We start from the raw sequence: 18,652 nt of genomic DNA, 5'->3' as shown, positions 1-18,652 counted from the left end.
TTTACTTCCCCTTACTTTTTCTTATTTAGATATTTAAAAAGTCGTAGTGTTCTCTGTCCATACAATGGAAACCAAAACTGTGTTGTCACCAGTATTCATCAAACAATCATCTTTTGTGTTCTGAAGAAGAAAACAGGTCATTTATATTTTTGAACAACTGCACTTCTGCTGCATGGAAAGACATGATCAATGAATGTGTACACAATAGGGCTGTGCGATTTGGGGAAAATATCTAATTGCTATTTTTTTTTTTTTTTGGACCGATATTGCGATTTGATTTGCGATTTTTAAATTTATAAGTCAAGCTTCAGCTCAATATTGTCAATAATGTGCAGGACAGTATGAGTATCGTTACCCTACTGAAAAAACAAAAAAAAAACAATAGAAACCATCACAGAAATTCTTATAATTTCCATAAAAACCAATACAAAATTCCTTTTTGTTTTGGGCATTATTCCAATAGGAATTACTGTTGTTCTATTGGTTTCCATCTGCTAGATTACATCAAAGACTATATAAAGAGACTTTGATTACATCCCACCAATAGAATGCATTATAGTTTACATTAAAACCAATACAATTCCCATTATAACCCTTAAATCCTTTACATTTTCTATTGTGTTTTGGGAGGGGTTCTACATTTTTTTTTTTTTTTTTTTTTTTTTTTTGTTGTTTAGTTTTTTCTGCAGGGAAGATTATAATGTTATTACTACTTTTACAGAATTACTGAATTTCACAGGAAAGATTTGTTTATTTTTTATAAAGAACTGTATTTCTTTAGTCAATTATTAAAGTATTACATGTTACATGGGCTGATTCTTTCATTAAGTATTTGGGATTTTAAGAGCAAGTGGGAAATGTGCTGAATGTTTAATTTCATCCAAGTGAAATTGGCAAGCAGTTATTTACATTCGTTTTAAACGCGGAGCCAGGCGCGAGTTGGCACAGGTTGCGCGTGTGCGTCAGGCCTCGTCCATATTGCGCTCGTGAGAGACTTTTGGTGACTCCAAAGCGCGCGTCAAGAGTGCGCGTTTTATAGGAAATCACATGTCGAGGACGCGCGTTTTGATACACAAAACCGTGCAGCGTTCTCCATAATCCCAAAGCGCGCGCTAAGAACCAGGATGCGCGGTTTGCTGTCAAATCGTAGTGTGCAATCAGACGCCCGAGCAGGCGTTTATGACCACTTTGGCTTTCCATAGAACCGGGCGCGAGACCGCGGTTATAAAAGAGCATTACGAGACAGGCTGCGTGTAAACGGCTCGTCCGTGAGACGCAGGAGACGCGCAGCGTGGGGCAGAGCGGAGCGAGTATGAGAAGCATTCAGAGAACATGCATTATAAACTTATTTCAAATTAATCTGTTGGGGAGATAAAATGTGTAAGATAAGGTTCATGTAGCCTACAAATAAAAACATCTAAAAATTTATCTTTTATTCTCCAGTACTGAAAGCAGAACCGATAAGGGTGCTCTTGCAAATTACCTTCTTTGTTTGTTGTCTGTCATTCCGAAGCTGAAGTTACATACGTTTTTCTTTAGTTTTAATTTGCCTAACATTCGATCTGACCCTTTTTAAATGGTTGGCGTTTACGCAGTTGGCTAGAGCAGTGCTGATTGGGGAGAACGGAGGTGCGCTCACTCTATTGGCTAGTAAGACTGTCACTCAAGGCTGGGAGTCATGCATATGCTCTGGACCAGAGTAATATCGCGTCCACATCGCAGGCTTTGCGATTAGCAAATCGCAACGTCTCAAATCATGATTTGCGATTCCTTTTCGATTAATCGCACAGCCCTAGTCCACAACAAATAATTTTCAAGCCAATGACTCTATAAATTATGTAAAATAAAAAGGCTACAATGAAATGTCTCACAGCCCTCAGTATCTTTAAATCTGTAATAAAAAATATGGATTGTACTGGCAAACTTTCTGTTCTGGCATAATTTGGCTTAATATGGCAGCAAATATAGAACATTATAACTCTGAGTTTACAGCAGATACCAGGTTTGTTGAAGGTTGTAGAAACTAGCAGGCCTATATCTAACAATTATTCATAATTTAATAATGATTCATAATTCTGCCCACACCACATGTTCATACTCATGCATCGTTCCCTTGTAAAAAAGATGATATATACATTTATAATGCCATTATGTGCCATGTCTTTTTTTTTTTTTTTTTGCTGGAAAGTTGCTGTAGTCTAACAGACTTTCTCTTTCACAATATTCCTGTGTAGTAATTTGTTTAAACCTTAGACACTGAATGAAGAATCTAATCAATATTGGCTCCTTTAGCTTACACACGTGGTCTGTTTGTACCAGATGTAGACTATAGGAGCAAAATGTGAGAGGGAGTAAGCTGTTGCTAACACATTTAGTTTAGTTTGAATGTGGTTTGTCATGGTCTTCTGAGTATTTTGGCTGCAAAGCAACAGACTGACTCCACATGCTCAGATGACAGCAGGTCATGCTTTGCCTAGCAACATGGAATGTTCATTTGTTTATGCTTTTGCCCGTTGAATGTACCAGGGAGGTTTTGGTCAGACTTGACTGAGTCAGAGTTGGGTGGGTGCACTTTGAACTTATGTAATTGCTTGAATGTTAGTGATTCATCACAGAACATTGTCCAGTATACATCTAGATGAGAGTTCAACATGGACCTTCAGTCAACACAAGACAATGTTTTGGCATCTGCACCATCAGAAAACCCATTAACCATACATGAGTCATCGCTGTTTGTTTGGCTCTCAAATCAAAATCGGTCAAGTTGACATGACCTTAAATTAGAAATGTGAATGTACTAATGCACAATTTTGACTTGTGGGGTTGTTTCAGTGCCATAAGAACAGCCTGGTATGGAGAGAAGACTTTATAAATCTCATCAGCTTCTCTTTAAAAGCTCGAGTTTGTAATGCTTAGCTGCCATTGAAATACTTATGGGATGCGCTTCCTGGCCAAGTAATTTTTTTCTATCCTCTAAAATTTCTTTGCTCTCATTGGCTCAGTTCACAAACTCTGCCATTGGTATTAATTGCGTTACGTAATTTTGGCCTTGAGCGACTGACATTTAGTAGGGGAACACTATAAGTGGGATTATCGCTTACTGCTTCAACGTTTGTTTGGTGTCAGCTCTCAGTTGGCAAAGGATTCCACTTGCTATAACATGATCAAGTACAATTTTCCGTCATAGTGCAATACAGCAAAATAAAACTGTTCAAAGGCTTATTTAAAGGGTGGGTGAATTTAGTCATTTCTAAAAGTGGGTCAGGTATGTCGTGAGAAATGTGAGTTCCACCTTGAACGTTTGTTGAACTTCTGTTAAAGTGGACTGCTAAATGAAAAATAAACTGGTTGGTTAAAAATATTCCCTTGGCTCAAAATAATGAGCAGGTCTAGTACTAGGGCTGTGTATTGGCAAGAATCTGGCGATACGATACGTATCACGATACAGGGGTTGCGATACGATATATTGCGATACTGTAAGCAAGGTGATATATTGGGATATTTCTTATTTTAGGAATAGGATATGTATTTTTTAGGTAAGCTGTCATTGAGAACACACCACCATATGCAAACCTTAGCAAAAAATAAATAAATAAAAAGTTTAACCAGAACACTGCAGAACACACTGGGATCTGCATTTGCAATAATCAGTCCCTATAACATTCAACATTACTGAACCACTTTTTGTGCAGTACGAGTAAAGGGGGAAATATTCAAGTGCTTGCATGATTCTTTATTTAAATGTATGTATAAAATGTATTTTATAAAAAGAAAAATTTATATTTATAGACTCTACTTTAAAGGTTAACAGTTTAAGTTTATAATTGTGACATACAATGTCATAACATTTGATCTGAACAAAAAATGACATCTGCTTAATATCAATGAAAAATAAAGTGCTTGCAGAGAAAGAAAAGAAAACAAAACAATTGTAAACCAATCAAATAAATACAGATGTTAAACTTTCTCAGAACCTTTCAACTTGGATTTCATAGGTTTTTCAGTTTGTATTTATGTTCCGCGTGGAATCGTCGAGACCGCGACACGAGCACCGCCCCAACAGCACAAAACGCTCCCAACACGAGAGAAAGCTGCAGCTGCACGGTGACTCTACCGCCCGCCGCGCATCGCGCAAAGGCTCTTCAACACGGGACGCGGCAAGCGGGAGAACCGAGGTTGTGCTCGCGCCGCGGTCCCGGGGCAGACATTACCACAAAAGCCCAAATAGCGCCACACTTCAACAATTCTTTCATCCTCCATTACTGGCAGTGAACTATATTAACACTAACATTAGTGGAGTGCCCTGATGCTAGTATTTCCTGTCACTGTTTAAGTTCAGAGATGAAGACTAGCGGTCGGGATATGAACTCAAAATGAAACAACTGCCATGAATCTTGTATGATTTATTTATTTTTTTTTTTTATATTGATATTCCGTTTTGGAGAATCGATACAGTATCGCCAAACAAAATATCGCGATACTCACGTGTATCGATATTTTCTTACACCCCTATCTAGTACTAGTACTAGTAACAGCAGTCGTGATCTCAGCCGGCAGATGACCAAAATAGTGATTACACTCATGACCAACATGATACTGACAAGTCATATTATTTTAGCACAGAGGCTCATTGTCACTCTGCAGACACATTTGCAGTGAGAAGCTTACAGGTACAACTTCCTGTCCCACTGAAATATGTGTGAATTAACACTGTTCATTGTTTAAGTTGCAATGAAACGGAAGTAGAGACAAATTTTACAGAAAGATCAGTATTGTAACACATCAGAGTATAGCGGTTTAATGGAAAACAATGTAGAATGGGGACTTGATTCTATATATCAGTTGTTGGTTGGATGGTAACTCTTTCTCTCTGTGTGTGTGTGTGGTCAGTCCACAGCGGTAGCAGTAAAAATTGTGTTGGCCCTCACAGTGAAGGGTTTCCTAGCGACAGAGTCTGCTCTCTGATTAGCTGACACTGGGAGTAAACTGCTCGTGCTTGATTGGAGGACACGACAGACTGCTCTGGAGAATTGAAACTGATCTGAACGGCTTATTCTGTGAAACGAAACTCAGACTCTCTGTGTGTAATCAGTTTCCCACAGCCAGGCTGGATGACACTGAGGGCAAATGTGCTCTTCAAACTGTGAGGCAGCCTGCTGAGATTGATTTAACTCCAGTTAGATTAAGTGCTTTCATTTTTTTTTTTTTACTTTTCATCTTGTTCTAGATTTGATTTAGTCTGGTTTGTCTGCTTCTGCTCTCTCTTGTCCATTTGCATGTTTTGTGAGAGAGTTGCTAAAGCAGATATGGTGAGATCAAGAGGCCATTCAGGCCCTGTGTTTCCACTTTTGCTCTTTCAGTTCTTTCAGTTTCACTAAACTTACTTTCTTAGGTTCCCAGAAGTGAAAAACACATTCTATCTAGTCTTGATGAGACCACACAGGCTTTGCAAACACACACCCATATGCAAACATACAGATGCACTTTGAATAAACCTGATATGCGCATAAATACAAAAATACATCCCTATCTGTCAAAGACACAACCGCTCATTAGTTGTATTTTATATTTTTGATTAATGATTGTATGAGAGTGTGTGTGTGTTTTTAAGATGTCTGATCTTTGAATAAGTCAGGATTCAATAAAGGATGGCTAATTTCTAGCTCTTTAAGGAAAAGTTTTGTAAAATTGCAATTTTTCAAGCACACACATATGTATATATGTATGTGTGTAAAAACAAAAAAACTTTTTTTACTCAGCCTGCCAATACTTTTGTAGGACATTGGCAATATTGGCAGAGCAACTATAAATATCTGTTATGTTTTGTTTGCATAAAAACGATTTTTAATTAGCTTGTTGAAATGTATGATGATTTTCGTCTTGGTGATGAACCACCCTCTGTCCCAGAACACACAAACCCAATGGCCTGTGTCTGGGATCGTGAGCATGCATCTGCAGTAGGTGTGTTCATGTTGCAGTGGTGGCCAGCTCTGATGAATGCTGTCAGACTGCCTCTACAGAGCATCATGCCCACGGCTGACATTTTTCACATGCAGTTTAGTTTTACCAGCACAGACAGACAAATGTGCTTAGACATTGATCAGAGCCCCAGAAGAGACTTGTGTATTTGTCTGTGTTGCTATTTATGCTCAAAGCTTTGCATGACTTGTTGAACCTGAGTGACTGGAGGTACTAAAACCTTCCTTGAGATAGAAAATATGAGTGTTTCCACTCAGATAAGCAAATTCTAGTTTAGTGGACCTTTACCTTCATGTAACCAATTCTTTCTCACTGCATTATACAGTGGATAAGGTGGATTTTAAACAATTCTGAGCATTTTTAAGGAGTGAGTCTCGTTCTTAAGTAATAAGATGCCTAGAATTCCTAGAGTTCAAATTGTTCTTCAGGGTGTGATTGTTTCTCACCTGTCCAAAATTTTTAAAACGTATCTGCAGATGATGTAGGAAAGTGGTTTATTTCTCACACTCTTACTTTTGACTTGTAGGTTAGTTGAAGTCGGTGGTCTCAAACTAAATTCCTGGAGGGCCACAGCTCTGCAGAATTTAGCTCCAACCAGCTCCAACTCACACCTGCTTGGAGGTTTCTAGTAATCCTGAAGGCCTTAATTAGCTGGATCAGGTGTGTTTGATTAGAGCTAAACTGTGCAGAGCTGTGGCCCTCCAGGAACTGAGTTTGAGACCAGTAGTTTAAGTTCAAATGAGAATTTAGGTTTGTCTGCTCTGGTCAGATGCTGGGAGGAAAAAGCTGTCTGAAGTGAACACCTTGTTCTGCACAAGTTAAAGATGTGACAAATGAAATAAACGTGGCAGTTTGCAAATATAGAAATAACCAAAGAAGAATGTTCATTTAGTGTAGGTGTAATTGCCGTGTCCACACAGATTTTGTTCAACCTCAGGACGAAAGAGCAAGCCAATCCACTCTGCGATTTTTAACTTTCTTGTTGGTTAACTCCTATATAGAAACTATACTTTTTGTTCAAATCTGGTAAACACCAAAATCTCAAACAAAAAAAAAATCACATTTTTTAGCATATCAAATCAGCAGTCAAATCTGACAATAGTGGTATCATAAATTTGGCTTCTTTAAGTTGAATCAGCATGAAAGTGTATTTTGTTCAGACTGGTACAGCTAATGTGCATGTAGGCTAAAAAAGGTGATTGTCTATTTTAACTGCAAGTTGAGATTAACTGAAATTCATAACATTGAGATTTTCATTGTTCCAAAACAGGGATTTAAATGGTGACAGTGTTCCATTTTTATAACCTTGTTTAGGGAATCTTAGACCGTGTATTTTGGTGTGGATTTAAAGGTTTAGTTCACCCAAAAACGAAAATTAGTCCATGTTTTACTCACCCTCGAGGCATCCTAGGTGTATTTTCTTCTTTCAGAGGAAACCAATCGGAGTTATAATTGTCCTAGCTCTTTCAAGCTTTATTATGGCATGGGCGGGTGGTAGTGTTCAACAGGTCAAAAGTAGTCAAATAAAGCGTGTGCATCCATATTAAAACATGTATCACACGCAGGGCTTGAAAACGAAAAAAAATGTCAATCGGTTCACTCCGAGCAGAATCGATATTTTAACGTTTCCGTTCCTGCGTTCCTCTATATTATCACCGGTCCGAAACCGGTTTGAGTAGAAAAAATAACGGTTAATACCGTTATTTTTTAAATTGTCTTTGCCTATTATAATAATAATAATAAAGTACTGTTTTCTTTACACAAAAAGAAAAATAAATAAAAAAAAAAATACAGAAAGAGGTATCTTAACCCGCTGCGCTAATAGGCTATACAGCATCATCTTTTCTAGATTTTTACATTTCTAAATGTAGGCTACTAAACAAAATAAAAAAAAATCTATTAATGCTTTAAAGACATTAAATAATTTTTTAAAGATTTTTGCTGCAAATTGTAAAACAAAACTAAAAAGCGCTACTTGTATAAAATGTTTTGAGGGGGAAAAAAAACAAAGGCTAAGCCTGCATTTTATTAGCCTATTATTCAGAAATGATGTAGGCTAAAATGCCGGTAAATCAAAAATGTTTACAAAAACAGAATTCTTCATTTTCATATAAAGTTAGCCAACATATAAAAACAAAAGTAAAAAAAAAATAGGAACGTTTATCAAGGAATAGCATTAAAATGGCTTTAAAAAATTTACTTCATGTTGGCTATATTGTCTAAAAACAAAAGAATGCTAGTTTTACTTACTCCATGCACATTTGTTAACGTGGTCTGGCGAAAGACTGGACTAGACGATTCTGCACTTGAAAAAACAAACAAAAAAAAACTCGCTCGGCAGGAACTGAAGTCACAGGCACGCAGAGAGTTTCGAAAAGAGCCTGGAAATCCCGCAGCACCACCGAAGTGGGTCTTCGTTCAGAAGAATAGATCGCGTGCATGGGATCACGGACCGCAGCGACGTCTCAAAGATTGACATTGCTGGCTTTGGCTAGCCTCCAAGCTAACGCATAGGTCTTTCGTGTGGTCATTCTAAGCTCGCCGCAACTGACGTGAAGACAAGGCATGAGAGGTCTGAGGTAAAAATGTAGTTTCTGCCCAGATATGCTTTTAAAAATATTTAAATATTCTGATATGTATTCTTTTTCAAAAGTTTTATTTTAACTTATTTAAAATGTTTTAAAATGTAACGTTAAAATGATGGTAATTTGAATGATAAAATGTTTTTTTTTTTTCTCTCGTGTAATCGACTATTGTTTTCAGTGTCGACTAGTAGGAGCTGTACCGTTTAGTCGACTAGTCGACTAGACCCGCACATCCCTAATAAACACAGTAATTAGTTTCTCTCCACAACAAATCCTCTAAACTTAAGGATAGCCTATAGGCTATAAAAACGTCATTCCAAAAACAAATTAAAGGTGAAACTGATGCCTACCTCTCTCACTCGGCACGAATCCAAATGTTTCCATATTCTCGACGTATAGCCTACTAAAATATTATTTATTGGCTTTTACTTTCATCGAAGCACCGCTAGTGTGTAAGATCTGTTGAATCCATCTTACACTGACGTCGGATAAACGCTAACGCCGGTGTTCTGACGATTTGTGCTACCCTGTCAGATTTTCCATTAAAACAGATGGTAGCAGAATTCATTGCCATTGCGACTAGGGTTCACAGCTGAGCACGGGCGGGCATTTCACTCGCTGGATGCGTCAGCATCACATTTGTATAGTCTGTACTACTTGAATTCGTGATTGGTTGACAGCAAATTTAAAATATTAAATGGAACGATAAAATAACGTTATTAACCGGTTAATGGCCATTTCAAATTTTCGATTCTGTTCGGAACTATAAAATGTGATTTTAGTTTCTGTTTCCGGTTCTGTTCCATGTATTGGGTCACCATACATGGCCACACACCACTTCCCCCCCCTCCCCTTCCCCTTATTAATCAATTATCATTTTGACTTAACTCTCTTCTTTAAAGGCTGAAATGTGAGGTTTACCTTTTATATGAAACTTTTTCAAAGCTTTATTTGAACATTTACATTATTTATTTGAACATGCTATTAAACTGTTGTCAGTCAAGTTGTCATTTAAAATCCAGACCTCACTGGTAATGTTATTGTTTTAGTGATTATGCAAACAAAAAGTCATTTTATTTGCTGTTTGTTGATTTTTAAGTATAAAACTTGAAGTGATTTATGTATCGGTACTTTTTGAACATCTGCAGCACATTTTAACAATACCGTGATAATACTGATAACCGTGATAATTTTGGTCACTATAATCGTGATGAGAAATTTTCATACCGTTACATCCCTAGTCCTAAGCGGCCTGTCTCCTCCGAAGTTTTCTGATGCTACTATGTAGGAATATTTTTTTCTTAGTTACTTTATGTATTTTGCCACACTTTTATCCAAAGCACCTTACGTTGTATTTATTGTGTACGTTATATCAGTTCTTGCAATCCCTGGAAATCAAACCCATGACCTTGTCGTTGTTAGTGCCATGTTTGAGCTACTGGAAGTCTTTTAGAGTCATTACCCAAGTCATGGGCAGACTCGGCACATGTACCAGATAACAACCCTGGTCATGGGATTGGCACCAGGCACCAGAAGACTAGTGTTAGTAAGAGCTGGAAGAGAATGGGAGCTGATAGCAGGTTCCCTGGTGCAGTCATCTGAACATACTGAACTTGACACCAAGAGATTATTTCACTGAATGAATTCTTCTCTAAGCTGCTCGCATGTATAGTATTTCTGCAGGTTTGTCCCATGCAGTGTTGGATACTGCTACCATTGCTTGAATTTAGTGTTCAGGTAACAGGTTGGAATAAACTTGAGCTGCTGGATCAGAATGGGTTGGGTTGAGTTAAATGGTGTGCTGCTTTCTAGGGATAAATTATTAGCGAAGTGAAATAATGAGGTGTCACCTAGCTACACTTTCCCTTTCCCTTACGCTCAGAAACCTCACTAGCTCTCCCAGCTGTAGTAACCTGCCTTTGAATGGTTACTGACCTGTAACAAGGGTGTGAATTTGTTTCTTTGTTCTTCTTTTACCCTGAGTCATATTAACCAATGTTCTCATCGCTTACATGACAGCATGCAATAGCATTCAAATTTTTGTTGTCAGTAAGATTTTTAAAAAGGAATTTATTAGAGGTCAACCGATATGTGTTTTTCAGGGCCGATACCGATTATTACAGACAAAGTAGACCGATAACCAATATATTGAACCGATATATATATCTGGTGTAAAAATGAAAATGAATGTCAAAATTAAGAATAACAAGGGCTCTGACAAAAATGGCCTTCCTTAGTGTTGGTTGCACTTCTTACTCTTGTCTTCCCCCATGCATCCATCTACAATAAGGGTAATATATAAAGAGAGAGTTAAAAGTGGGGCCACTATATGCTTCATGATTAAGCCTATGAATACTAAATACTACAGCTAAACAGCTTGGGGAAATGTAAGTATTTGGCTTCAATAATTTACATGTTAGAAATGTATGTGTAATAGCATAACCTCTCATAATTCTTCATTAATTATTTTTGGTTGACTAAATCATAACCTACAAGAGGTGACTATTCAATTCATCATCTAATGCACATCAATTGATTAATTTAAAAAGCGCAATGTATATAATAAGTGTAAATAATTTAATTGTCTTCATAGCTCCATTGTAGAAGACCACAACTATTTTAATGAAACTATAACACTAATAGCCTGTTATAGGCACACTAGGTTCAATAGCCTATTGAAATGTCCCAATTTCCGTCATCATAATCTTGGCCTATGTGACAGTATCTTAATCTTGGCCTATGTGACAGTAATTTCCATTAGTTTCCATTTACAGTGCAGTGCAAATGAAGGCATAAAACATTAATTTAATTTATCTTTTAATCAAATGAGAGTTAAACTCAAATTTAGCAAACAAATGGGTTTACTATTAAAATTAAAACATGGAAGAAATAGCGTATTGTGTGATTGTTCTTTTAAACAAAAGTTGTAATAAATGTAGTAGTATTAGTAAATAAACCACACTTTTATTTTGACAGGTTGCCATGAGGACCTCTTAAGTTTCTGTAGCCTATTTATGATATGACGATCGTTTTACTCAAACGAAACAGTCAAATGCTCATGAAGTAACTCTCAGAGCAGTTCTGGGGGTGATATTCATATATTTATGTCCTCATTTAGTGACATGGCAGATGCGGAAAACACCGCGAGCGTTGCGCACTTCAGTGTGTGTGTGTGTGTGTGTGTCAAAACCGCACGTCTGTGCCATTCACATATACAGAGACACGCCGAACATGCAGAATTCATATTTAAATAGTCTTTTTGCAGCTTAATGTTTACAGATAGTCCATATTGTGAGTTGATTTAAGTGTACTGACCTACTTTTGATTAATTCATCCAAACTTTGACTAATTCCGTGACTCCGCGTTATACAGTAAACGCTGGATTCCGCGATTCCCCCTGCGTTTCCCCCATCTCGGAAACCATAAATAGATAATATTGAGGTTTTTACAACTTCAGTGTAGTGGATTGTAATTTATTGCAACTTCAGCAACGTCTGCTGCTGCCTTTGAGAGATAACTGATGTGCGATGAAGCAGCACCAGTTAGCAAGAGCTTTCGGTGTGAGAGTGCCTTTAGTCTTCCATGTTGATTGGTCGGACTCCTGACTCTCAACAAATAAGATGCGCGGTGGGCGGAGACTGCTCTAGGCCACAGAGTGGTGAGTTCTGACAGGCTGCATCAGAGCCAAATAGCGCGTTTCAAAATTAAATAATTTTATCGGCACATCGGTTTTGAAAATGACCGATACCGATTATCATAAAAATGCTTAATATCGGTGCCAATAATCGGCCAGGCCGATAATCGGTCGACCCCTAGAATTTATACTTTTATACAGAAGGGGAGCACTGAATGGATCAAAAGTGGTGCTCCCATTCTCCCTTAAGCATTTGTGGTACTGTGCCACCAAATCACTTTGTAGTATTTGTGTTAAACATTAAAGAGCTTTATTGCCAATAATGCAATCACTCTTTGATTATGTAATACTTAATTTCTCTCTCTCTCTATCCAGGCTGCATGAGGAGATAAAAGACTTTTATGAGTATATTTCTCCTCGTCCAGAAGAGGAGCACATGAGGCAAGAGGTGGTGGCCAGGATCCACAGGGTCATCAAGGACTTGTGGCCCAATGCCGAGGTTAGTGTTACACACACTGTTTCACTTAATATGATTGTCGTCTTGGTTTATGGCATTTTGTATTCTTGAATATTTGGATGATGGGGAACAATCAATAAGGTACCTGCCAAAGAGGCATAAATATAAACACTTTTTCATAATAGTTCACCATTATGTTGATGTCATGGACATGCAGAGGTCTAAATATAGAGCCTTGAGGAACCCCATTTCTAAGTTGTCACTGGAACCTGTTAGAAATACAACAGATACTCTTCTAAATTCACCTGTACATCTAAAAGGATATGTTTATTGATTTAACAATGAATTTGCTTTATGTTTTTTTTGTTTTTTTTAAGGTTTGCATTGCTCATTCTAGCTATTTTGTAATGGTTGGTGGCTAATCGTCTAATTTCTTAAGTTAGATAATTATGTCAGATCTGTAAGCCAGCTGGAGCTTATGGATATTTTCTGGCAGAGAAATAAATGTCTAATTGGGGTTCAAAGTACAATAATAAAGACACATGATGTGGAAATTTCAACTGCACAGAATCTGCTAAGAGAATAGCACAGCAAACTCAACAGCGACCCTTCAGTGCGTTCCAGAGGTGGCGGGACATTCTGTTGCTAAAATGTACCTTTAAATGCATGGATAATGAGCTGAAAAATAATCTAAAGTGTTTCAACAGCCTGATTTAACCTTTATGTTGTAGGAAAAAAAGGTCTGGTTTTATTTCTGGCTGAAAAAGTCTTTATATTTAGCTCAGAGTGCAGGATAATGTTTCAAGGAAATCTAATCGGTGTAATAACAGAGGATCACATGTTTCTAGCGGTATATATGAGTGCAAATTGTTAGAAAAGTAGGTAAGGTACTTGTAGCTAGAACATGCATTTGTATCAGAGTTGTTCTTCAGAGGCATGTTTATATTTGGCTGCCACAGTGCTGTGTTTGTCTTCCTGAACTTACATATTGAGGAAACCAAATTAGTATCCCCGCTCAGTGCGTGTCTGGTTGCTTGTGTAATTTGGGAATGCATACTTATTTTCAGTAATTCTAGCTCCTAAAACAATAATTTCTCCTGTAAGCTAAAAGCAGCACCCATGCTAACAACTGCTAATGTTTAGTACTAAAGATGAATTATTTTCAATCACTTTCTCAATGTTACCTAAAGGATGTGAATAGTCTGTGTCCGTGTAAGAAGATTGAGTATTTAACTGTGCAAGGAGAGGCTTTACCTACTCTTTTAGAACCACATACATGACATTAAGTCCCTGTGTGGATGAATACTTTGTATACTATTTGTTGAATGCTTGTTTTGAATTATTTATTTATTTATTTATGCTTAGCTCAAATGTATCTTCATTTTTTATTTATATTTATTTAGCACTTTTTAAATTATGGAGTACATTGCCCCATAGGCTTGCATAGCATGTAACAATCAACATAGAAATGTTCATGTGTCTTATGAGGTCACATCTTTCTCCCCCAGTTTCAGTCCAAGTGTGTCTTTGCAAGTAATTACACTCATGAACTCAAACATCAGAGTGTCTCGTGGGAATACCTGTGTCTGATTTGCATGCTACAGTTCTTTCCTGTTTTAAATATGAATACAGATGGGTGTTGGGACTAATGGTTTCATAGGTAGATTCTTGTAAGGGCAGATTTAACCTATTTTTCTGTTCTGTTTCAGGTTCAAGTGTTTGGCAGCTTTAGCACAGGCTTGTATTTACCTACAAGGTAATGTAATTATTATTATTATTATTATATATATTTTTTTGCTCTTGCTGCATTTTTTTCCACTTAGCACAAAATTCATATGATCTAAAATGGTCTTTTTGTAATTGTGTAATGCAAGTTTTATGACGTGTAAATATGTTTGTGTGTGCTTGCAAAGAGGCAATTAAGATTTGTAATTTTAGCTCTGCTTATCCTGTGATCCCGAGTGTGTGATATTTTATTTATTTTTTACGCCAGTCTCACATCACTCGCACCAGTCATACTGTGTTTATACTCCACCTGGATTACTGAACTGTGGCTCAGGGCTGGGCGGTATATCAAGTTTGTACGATATATCGATATATTCTTTATAAGATAGGGATGCATGATATTATCGGGCTGAAATTGGGATCGGCCAATAATGGTTTTAAATGTAAATATCGGCATCGGCTTGATATGAAAAATTATGCCGATATTTCTTGCCGATTAGAGGAATAGGTTAACGCACATGTGCTCAGGGTGTGCTAGTGATTATATCACGTCAGCAGTGTGGCTCATTCTTGAAGCAAAGTTTTGAATGATGATTAGATTCACTGTTTTAGATCGCTGCACTTAATCTGTGAAAGCACTACAGAATGACGCGTTCGGTGTATAAACTAATAGCACGTGCAGTAGGGGTGTGCAATATAAAGATTTTTGATCGCAGATGATAATGTCTCCACGATCTGCTTTTGAAGAAATATTGTAGTATCGCGCTACAGCGCACATTCTATCAGCTGCAGTTCTGGCGCCGCCGTATCAATATAATGTACAACGCCACATACATTCACATCAGTGTTAACACAGCGGTAGAGTTACTCTCACGGGACACAGAACTTATTCGCAATCACAAAAAAGTACATTATTTGCGTGTGTTTTAAAGCCTTGCCGATTAAACTGCTAAACTTCACAGACTTCATTGAATGAGTGCCGCCGCACGCATGCGCGCCAAACAGACAGAGCGCAATGTAATAGAAGTGCAATAATTCTGACTAAAATATACATTTAGCTGAAATATTTGTAGCTGGGCAATAAATGTATCATGTAGAATTTAAACCTGCAAGTAAGTGTATTTGTGTGATAGCACTAGGGCTGGGTATCGTTCAAAAATCTTCGATATCGATACCTTGAGTTCGATACCGGTTCCTGAACGATACTTTTTTCGATACCAGTTTTATGAAATCAGTTTTAATAAGATTACATTATCTCAAAAAACTTTTTTTTAGCTTGTTGATATTTATACAGACTCAAAGCCTCATCTCCTGAGCCACTGCACAAAGGAACAAAATATATCCAACACAATAAATAAATAAATTATTTTAATAAAGTTCAAATTGTTTTCAGTTTACACATCTGTTAGGCTACGTTTACATTAGTGCGTGTTCATTTTAAAACACATAGCTCAGACAGAATCATCATTTCTAGGTTGATAAAGACTTCAAGAAATTTTAAATCTTCATCCACTTTCATAAGTGGGTGTTTTATTTTCTTTCACCATATGTTTTATTGTTATTAAATTCTGGTGTAGTATGTCTAATTATTTGAATGCATAAAAACAACTTGGTTTATTTAAATTTATTCTTAAAATAGCCTAATGAAATGTTTTATTTTTCCTCAGAAATTCTGTGTTCTGTATCTGGTTTTCAAATGAAGACATAAAACATTCATTTAATTTATCTTTAAATTATTGAAAATCAAAGCTTATTTATTTTGGCAAACAAAGGGGGGTTACTATTAAAATTAAAACATGGAATAACTGTTGTGTGATCATAAAAAAAAAAAAAAAAAAAAAAGTTTTAATAATTTTAATAGTAGCCTAGTAGTAGCGGTATGTACTGTCTGCTGAACAATATTAATATATTTCTGCCGCAGTGTCTTCCAAGTTAAACCGAACTTTTATTTTGACGGGTTGCCTGGAATAGCTTTACAGTTCTGTGTGTAGATGATATGAGTTAGTTTTGCTCGAATCAAACGGTAAAATGCTCATGAAGTGAGTCTCAGAGCAGGTCTGGAGATGTTGTTCATGTGTTTATGTCCTCATTTAGTGAGGCGGCAGACGCTGAAATCACCGCGAGCGTCACGCGAGCTTCAGTCTGTGTATAATAAACAAACCGCGCGATATAGAGAGCAGACTGCTCCGTGCGCTTTCGAAACGCTCTCGCGGATGTCAAACACTGATCAATCTACGCGTCGCCATTTCTAGTCAAACACACCTAGTGCTGCAGGATTATTGGCTCACTGACGGTGATGAGATTAACCCCTTAGGTATCGAAATCTGGTACCGGACGACAAGACGTTTTTCGATACTCGGTGGTATCGAGGCAATTTGGTCGGTGCCTAAAAAGTATCGAACTCGATACCCAGCCCTAGATAGCACTAACTAAAGTGACTGTAGTGGGGTAGGCCTAATCAAAACTGCCTTTTTACTCAATTAGTCTGTGCTTTTTTTTTATTTAAATTTTTAGTTTAGTAAATTTAACTTCTGCTTTAAAAGCATTATCTTTGTTTTTAGATTGCAATTTTACAGCGGTAGAATGTAATTTTAACCCTTTTTTTTAACATAATATATGGTTACATTCACTTTATTTGTTTATTTGTTGAATCCAAATACAAAAGCGTAGAAAATACTGTATACCGCAAATCAGCCAAAAAATGATATGAATATGATATGAATTTTTGCTTATATTGCCCAGCCCTAGGCTTAGTTGAATAAATGTGTCTGTGCCAATACACAAGTATGCTAGTTGTTGAAACAGTTTAGTTTAATACTCAGTTGTAACGTCCATAAATTAATTTGTAATATACTCTGCTGCCCTTTCATAAGCTTGTATTTAAGTTTATTAAGAGCCATCAAACTTGTTCCGAAGCATCATACACACCATTCAGTGTATTGCTCGTTCATTAAGAAGAGAATCATTCTTGTTTGCTTATATTTAACACTTTCTCTTCTCCCTCTTTATTTCAGTGATATAGACTTGGTGGTTTTTGGTCACTGGGAGACTTTACCTCTCTGGACTCTGGAAGAGGCGCTGCGCAAGAGAAAAATTGCAGATGAGAACTCTGTCAAAGTCCTGGACAAAGCAACGGTACGAGCACTGCTGTGTCATACACATGAGTTGGCTGTTCTTGATGTCTGTCAGACATCCCTGCTTGTGTTTTAACGCTCTGTGTGTTTGTAGGTCCCCATCATTAAACTGACAGACTTGCACACAGAGGTAAAAGTGGACATCAGCTTTAACGTACAGAATGGTGTTAAAGCTGCAAACCTCATCAAGGAATTTAAACAGGTGAGAGCGGTGTTTTTTTAAAGTCCTCTTTCAACTCAAGACATAAATTAAGAGGGAAACAGAAATGCTGACTTCAGATGGAGCTGTTTATGTTTTAGAAACTCATTTGATTTGGATTTTCAACATCTCAAAAAGTGTAATGTCTCCCAAGCACCTTATTTATCATGTTCTTTTTCCCTTTCTGTGCAAATCAGCATAAATGTCTGCATACTCTTCCTCCACATGCTTTGATATGTTATCAAGAGTAAACTCTCCTGTTGGCTGTACATGAGTTTGTGTGAGAATACATTCCTGGAAAGTAACTTTAATCTTGAAGATTGATTTCTGTATTTGATATGCGTCATTTAAGCTGGTTTTTAGTCTTGTAGTTGCAGTCTTGACTTTATGCAGATTTATTTTCTGACTTGTGTGTATTTGTGTGTGTTTCAGCAATTTCCTGTATTACCGTACCTGGTGCTGGTTTTGAAGCAGTTTTTACTGCAGAGAGAGCTGAATGAGGTTTTTACGGGAGGAATTGGATCATACAGTCTGTTTCTCATGGTTGTCAGCTTCTTACAGGTAGCACACTTCTACACAGTCCGTCAAATACACACACACTGTCTCTCAATACCCTAAAATAAATCATACTAAAAACATGCATACTGCACTTCACTGTGACAGTAAAGATTTTTACGTTCTTACAAAAAATGTCTATTTCAAATGCTGTTCTTTCTACTCCTCGTGGAGTAGGATTATGGTTTTTACTAAAATATTAATCTGCACAGCTGCACAACATTGATAATAAATGTTTTTTGAGCACCAGATCAGCATATTTGAATGATTTCTGTTGGTCATGTAACACTGGAGTAATGGCTGCCGAAAATTCAGCTTTGTCATAACAGAAATAAATAACATTTTAAAGTATATTAAAATCGAAAACAGTTATTTGTGTAATAA

The 18,652-nt window shown here is 37.0% G+C and overlaps 1 protein-coding gene across 2 annotated transcripts in view; it reads left to right on the top strand.

The window, feature by feature from the left end:
• The window catches only part of LOC306850686 (terminal nucleotidyltransferase 4B-like), a 28,245-nt gene that overhangs the window by 3,538 nt on the left and 6,055 nt on the right, over positions 1 to 18,652 (top strand). For both annotated transcript variants that reach the window (XM_079386475.1, XM_079386476.1), the window contains exons 2-6: positions 12,574 to 12,697; positions 14,365 to 14,411; positions 17,395 to 17,515; positions 17,609 to 17,716; positions 18,146 to 18,274. In XM_079386475.1, coding sequence (XP_079242601.1) covers positions 12,574 to 12,697; positions 14,365 to 14,411; positions 17,395 to 17,515; positions 17,609 to 17,716; positions 18,146 to 18,274 — 529 coding nt within the window. The remainder of the gene's footprint in view (positions 1 to 12,573; positions 12,698 to 14,364; positions 14,412 to 17,394; positions 17,516 to 17,608; positions 17,717 to 18,145; positions 18,275 to 18,652) is intronic.

This window comes from Barbus barbus, assembly GCF_936440315.1.
Source record: "Barbus barbus genome assembly, chromosome: 1".
NCBI classification, from domain to species: domain Eukaryota; kingdom Metazoa; phylum Chordata; class Actinopteri; order Cypriniformes; family Cyprinidae; genus Barbus; species Barbus barbus.
This window is presented reverse-complemented; position numbering and strand designations above follow the sequence as displayed.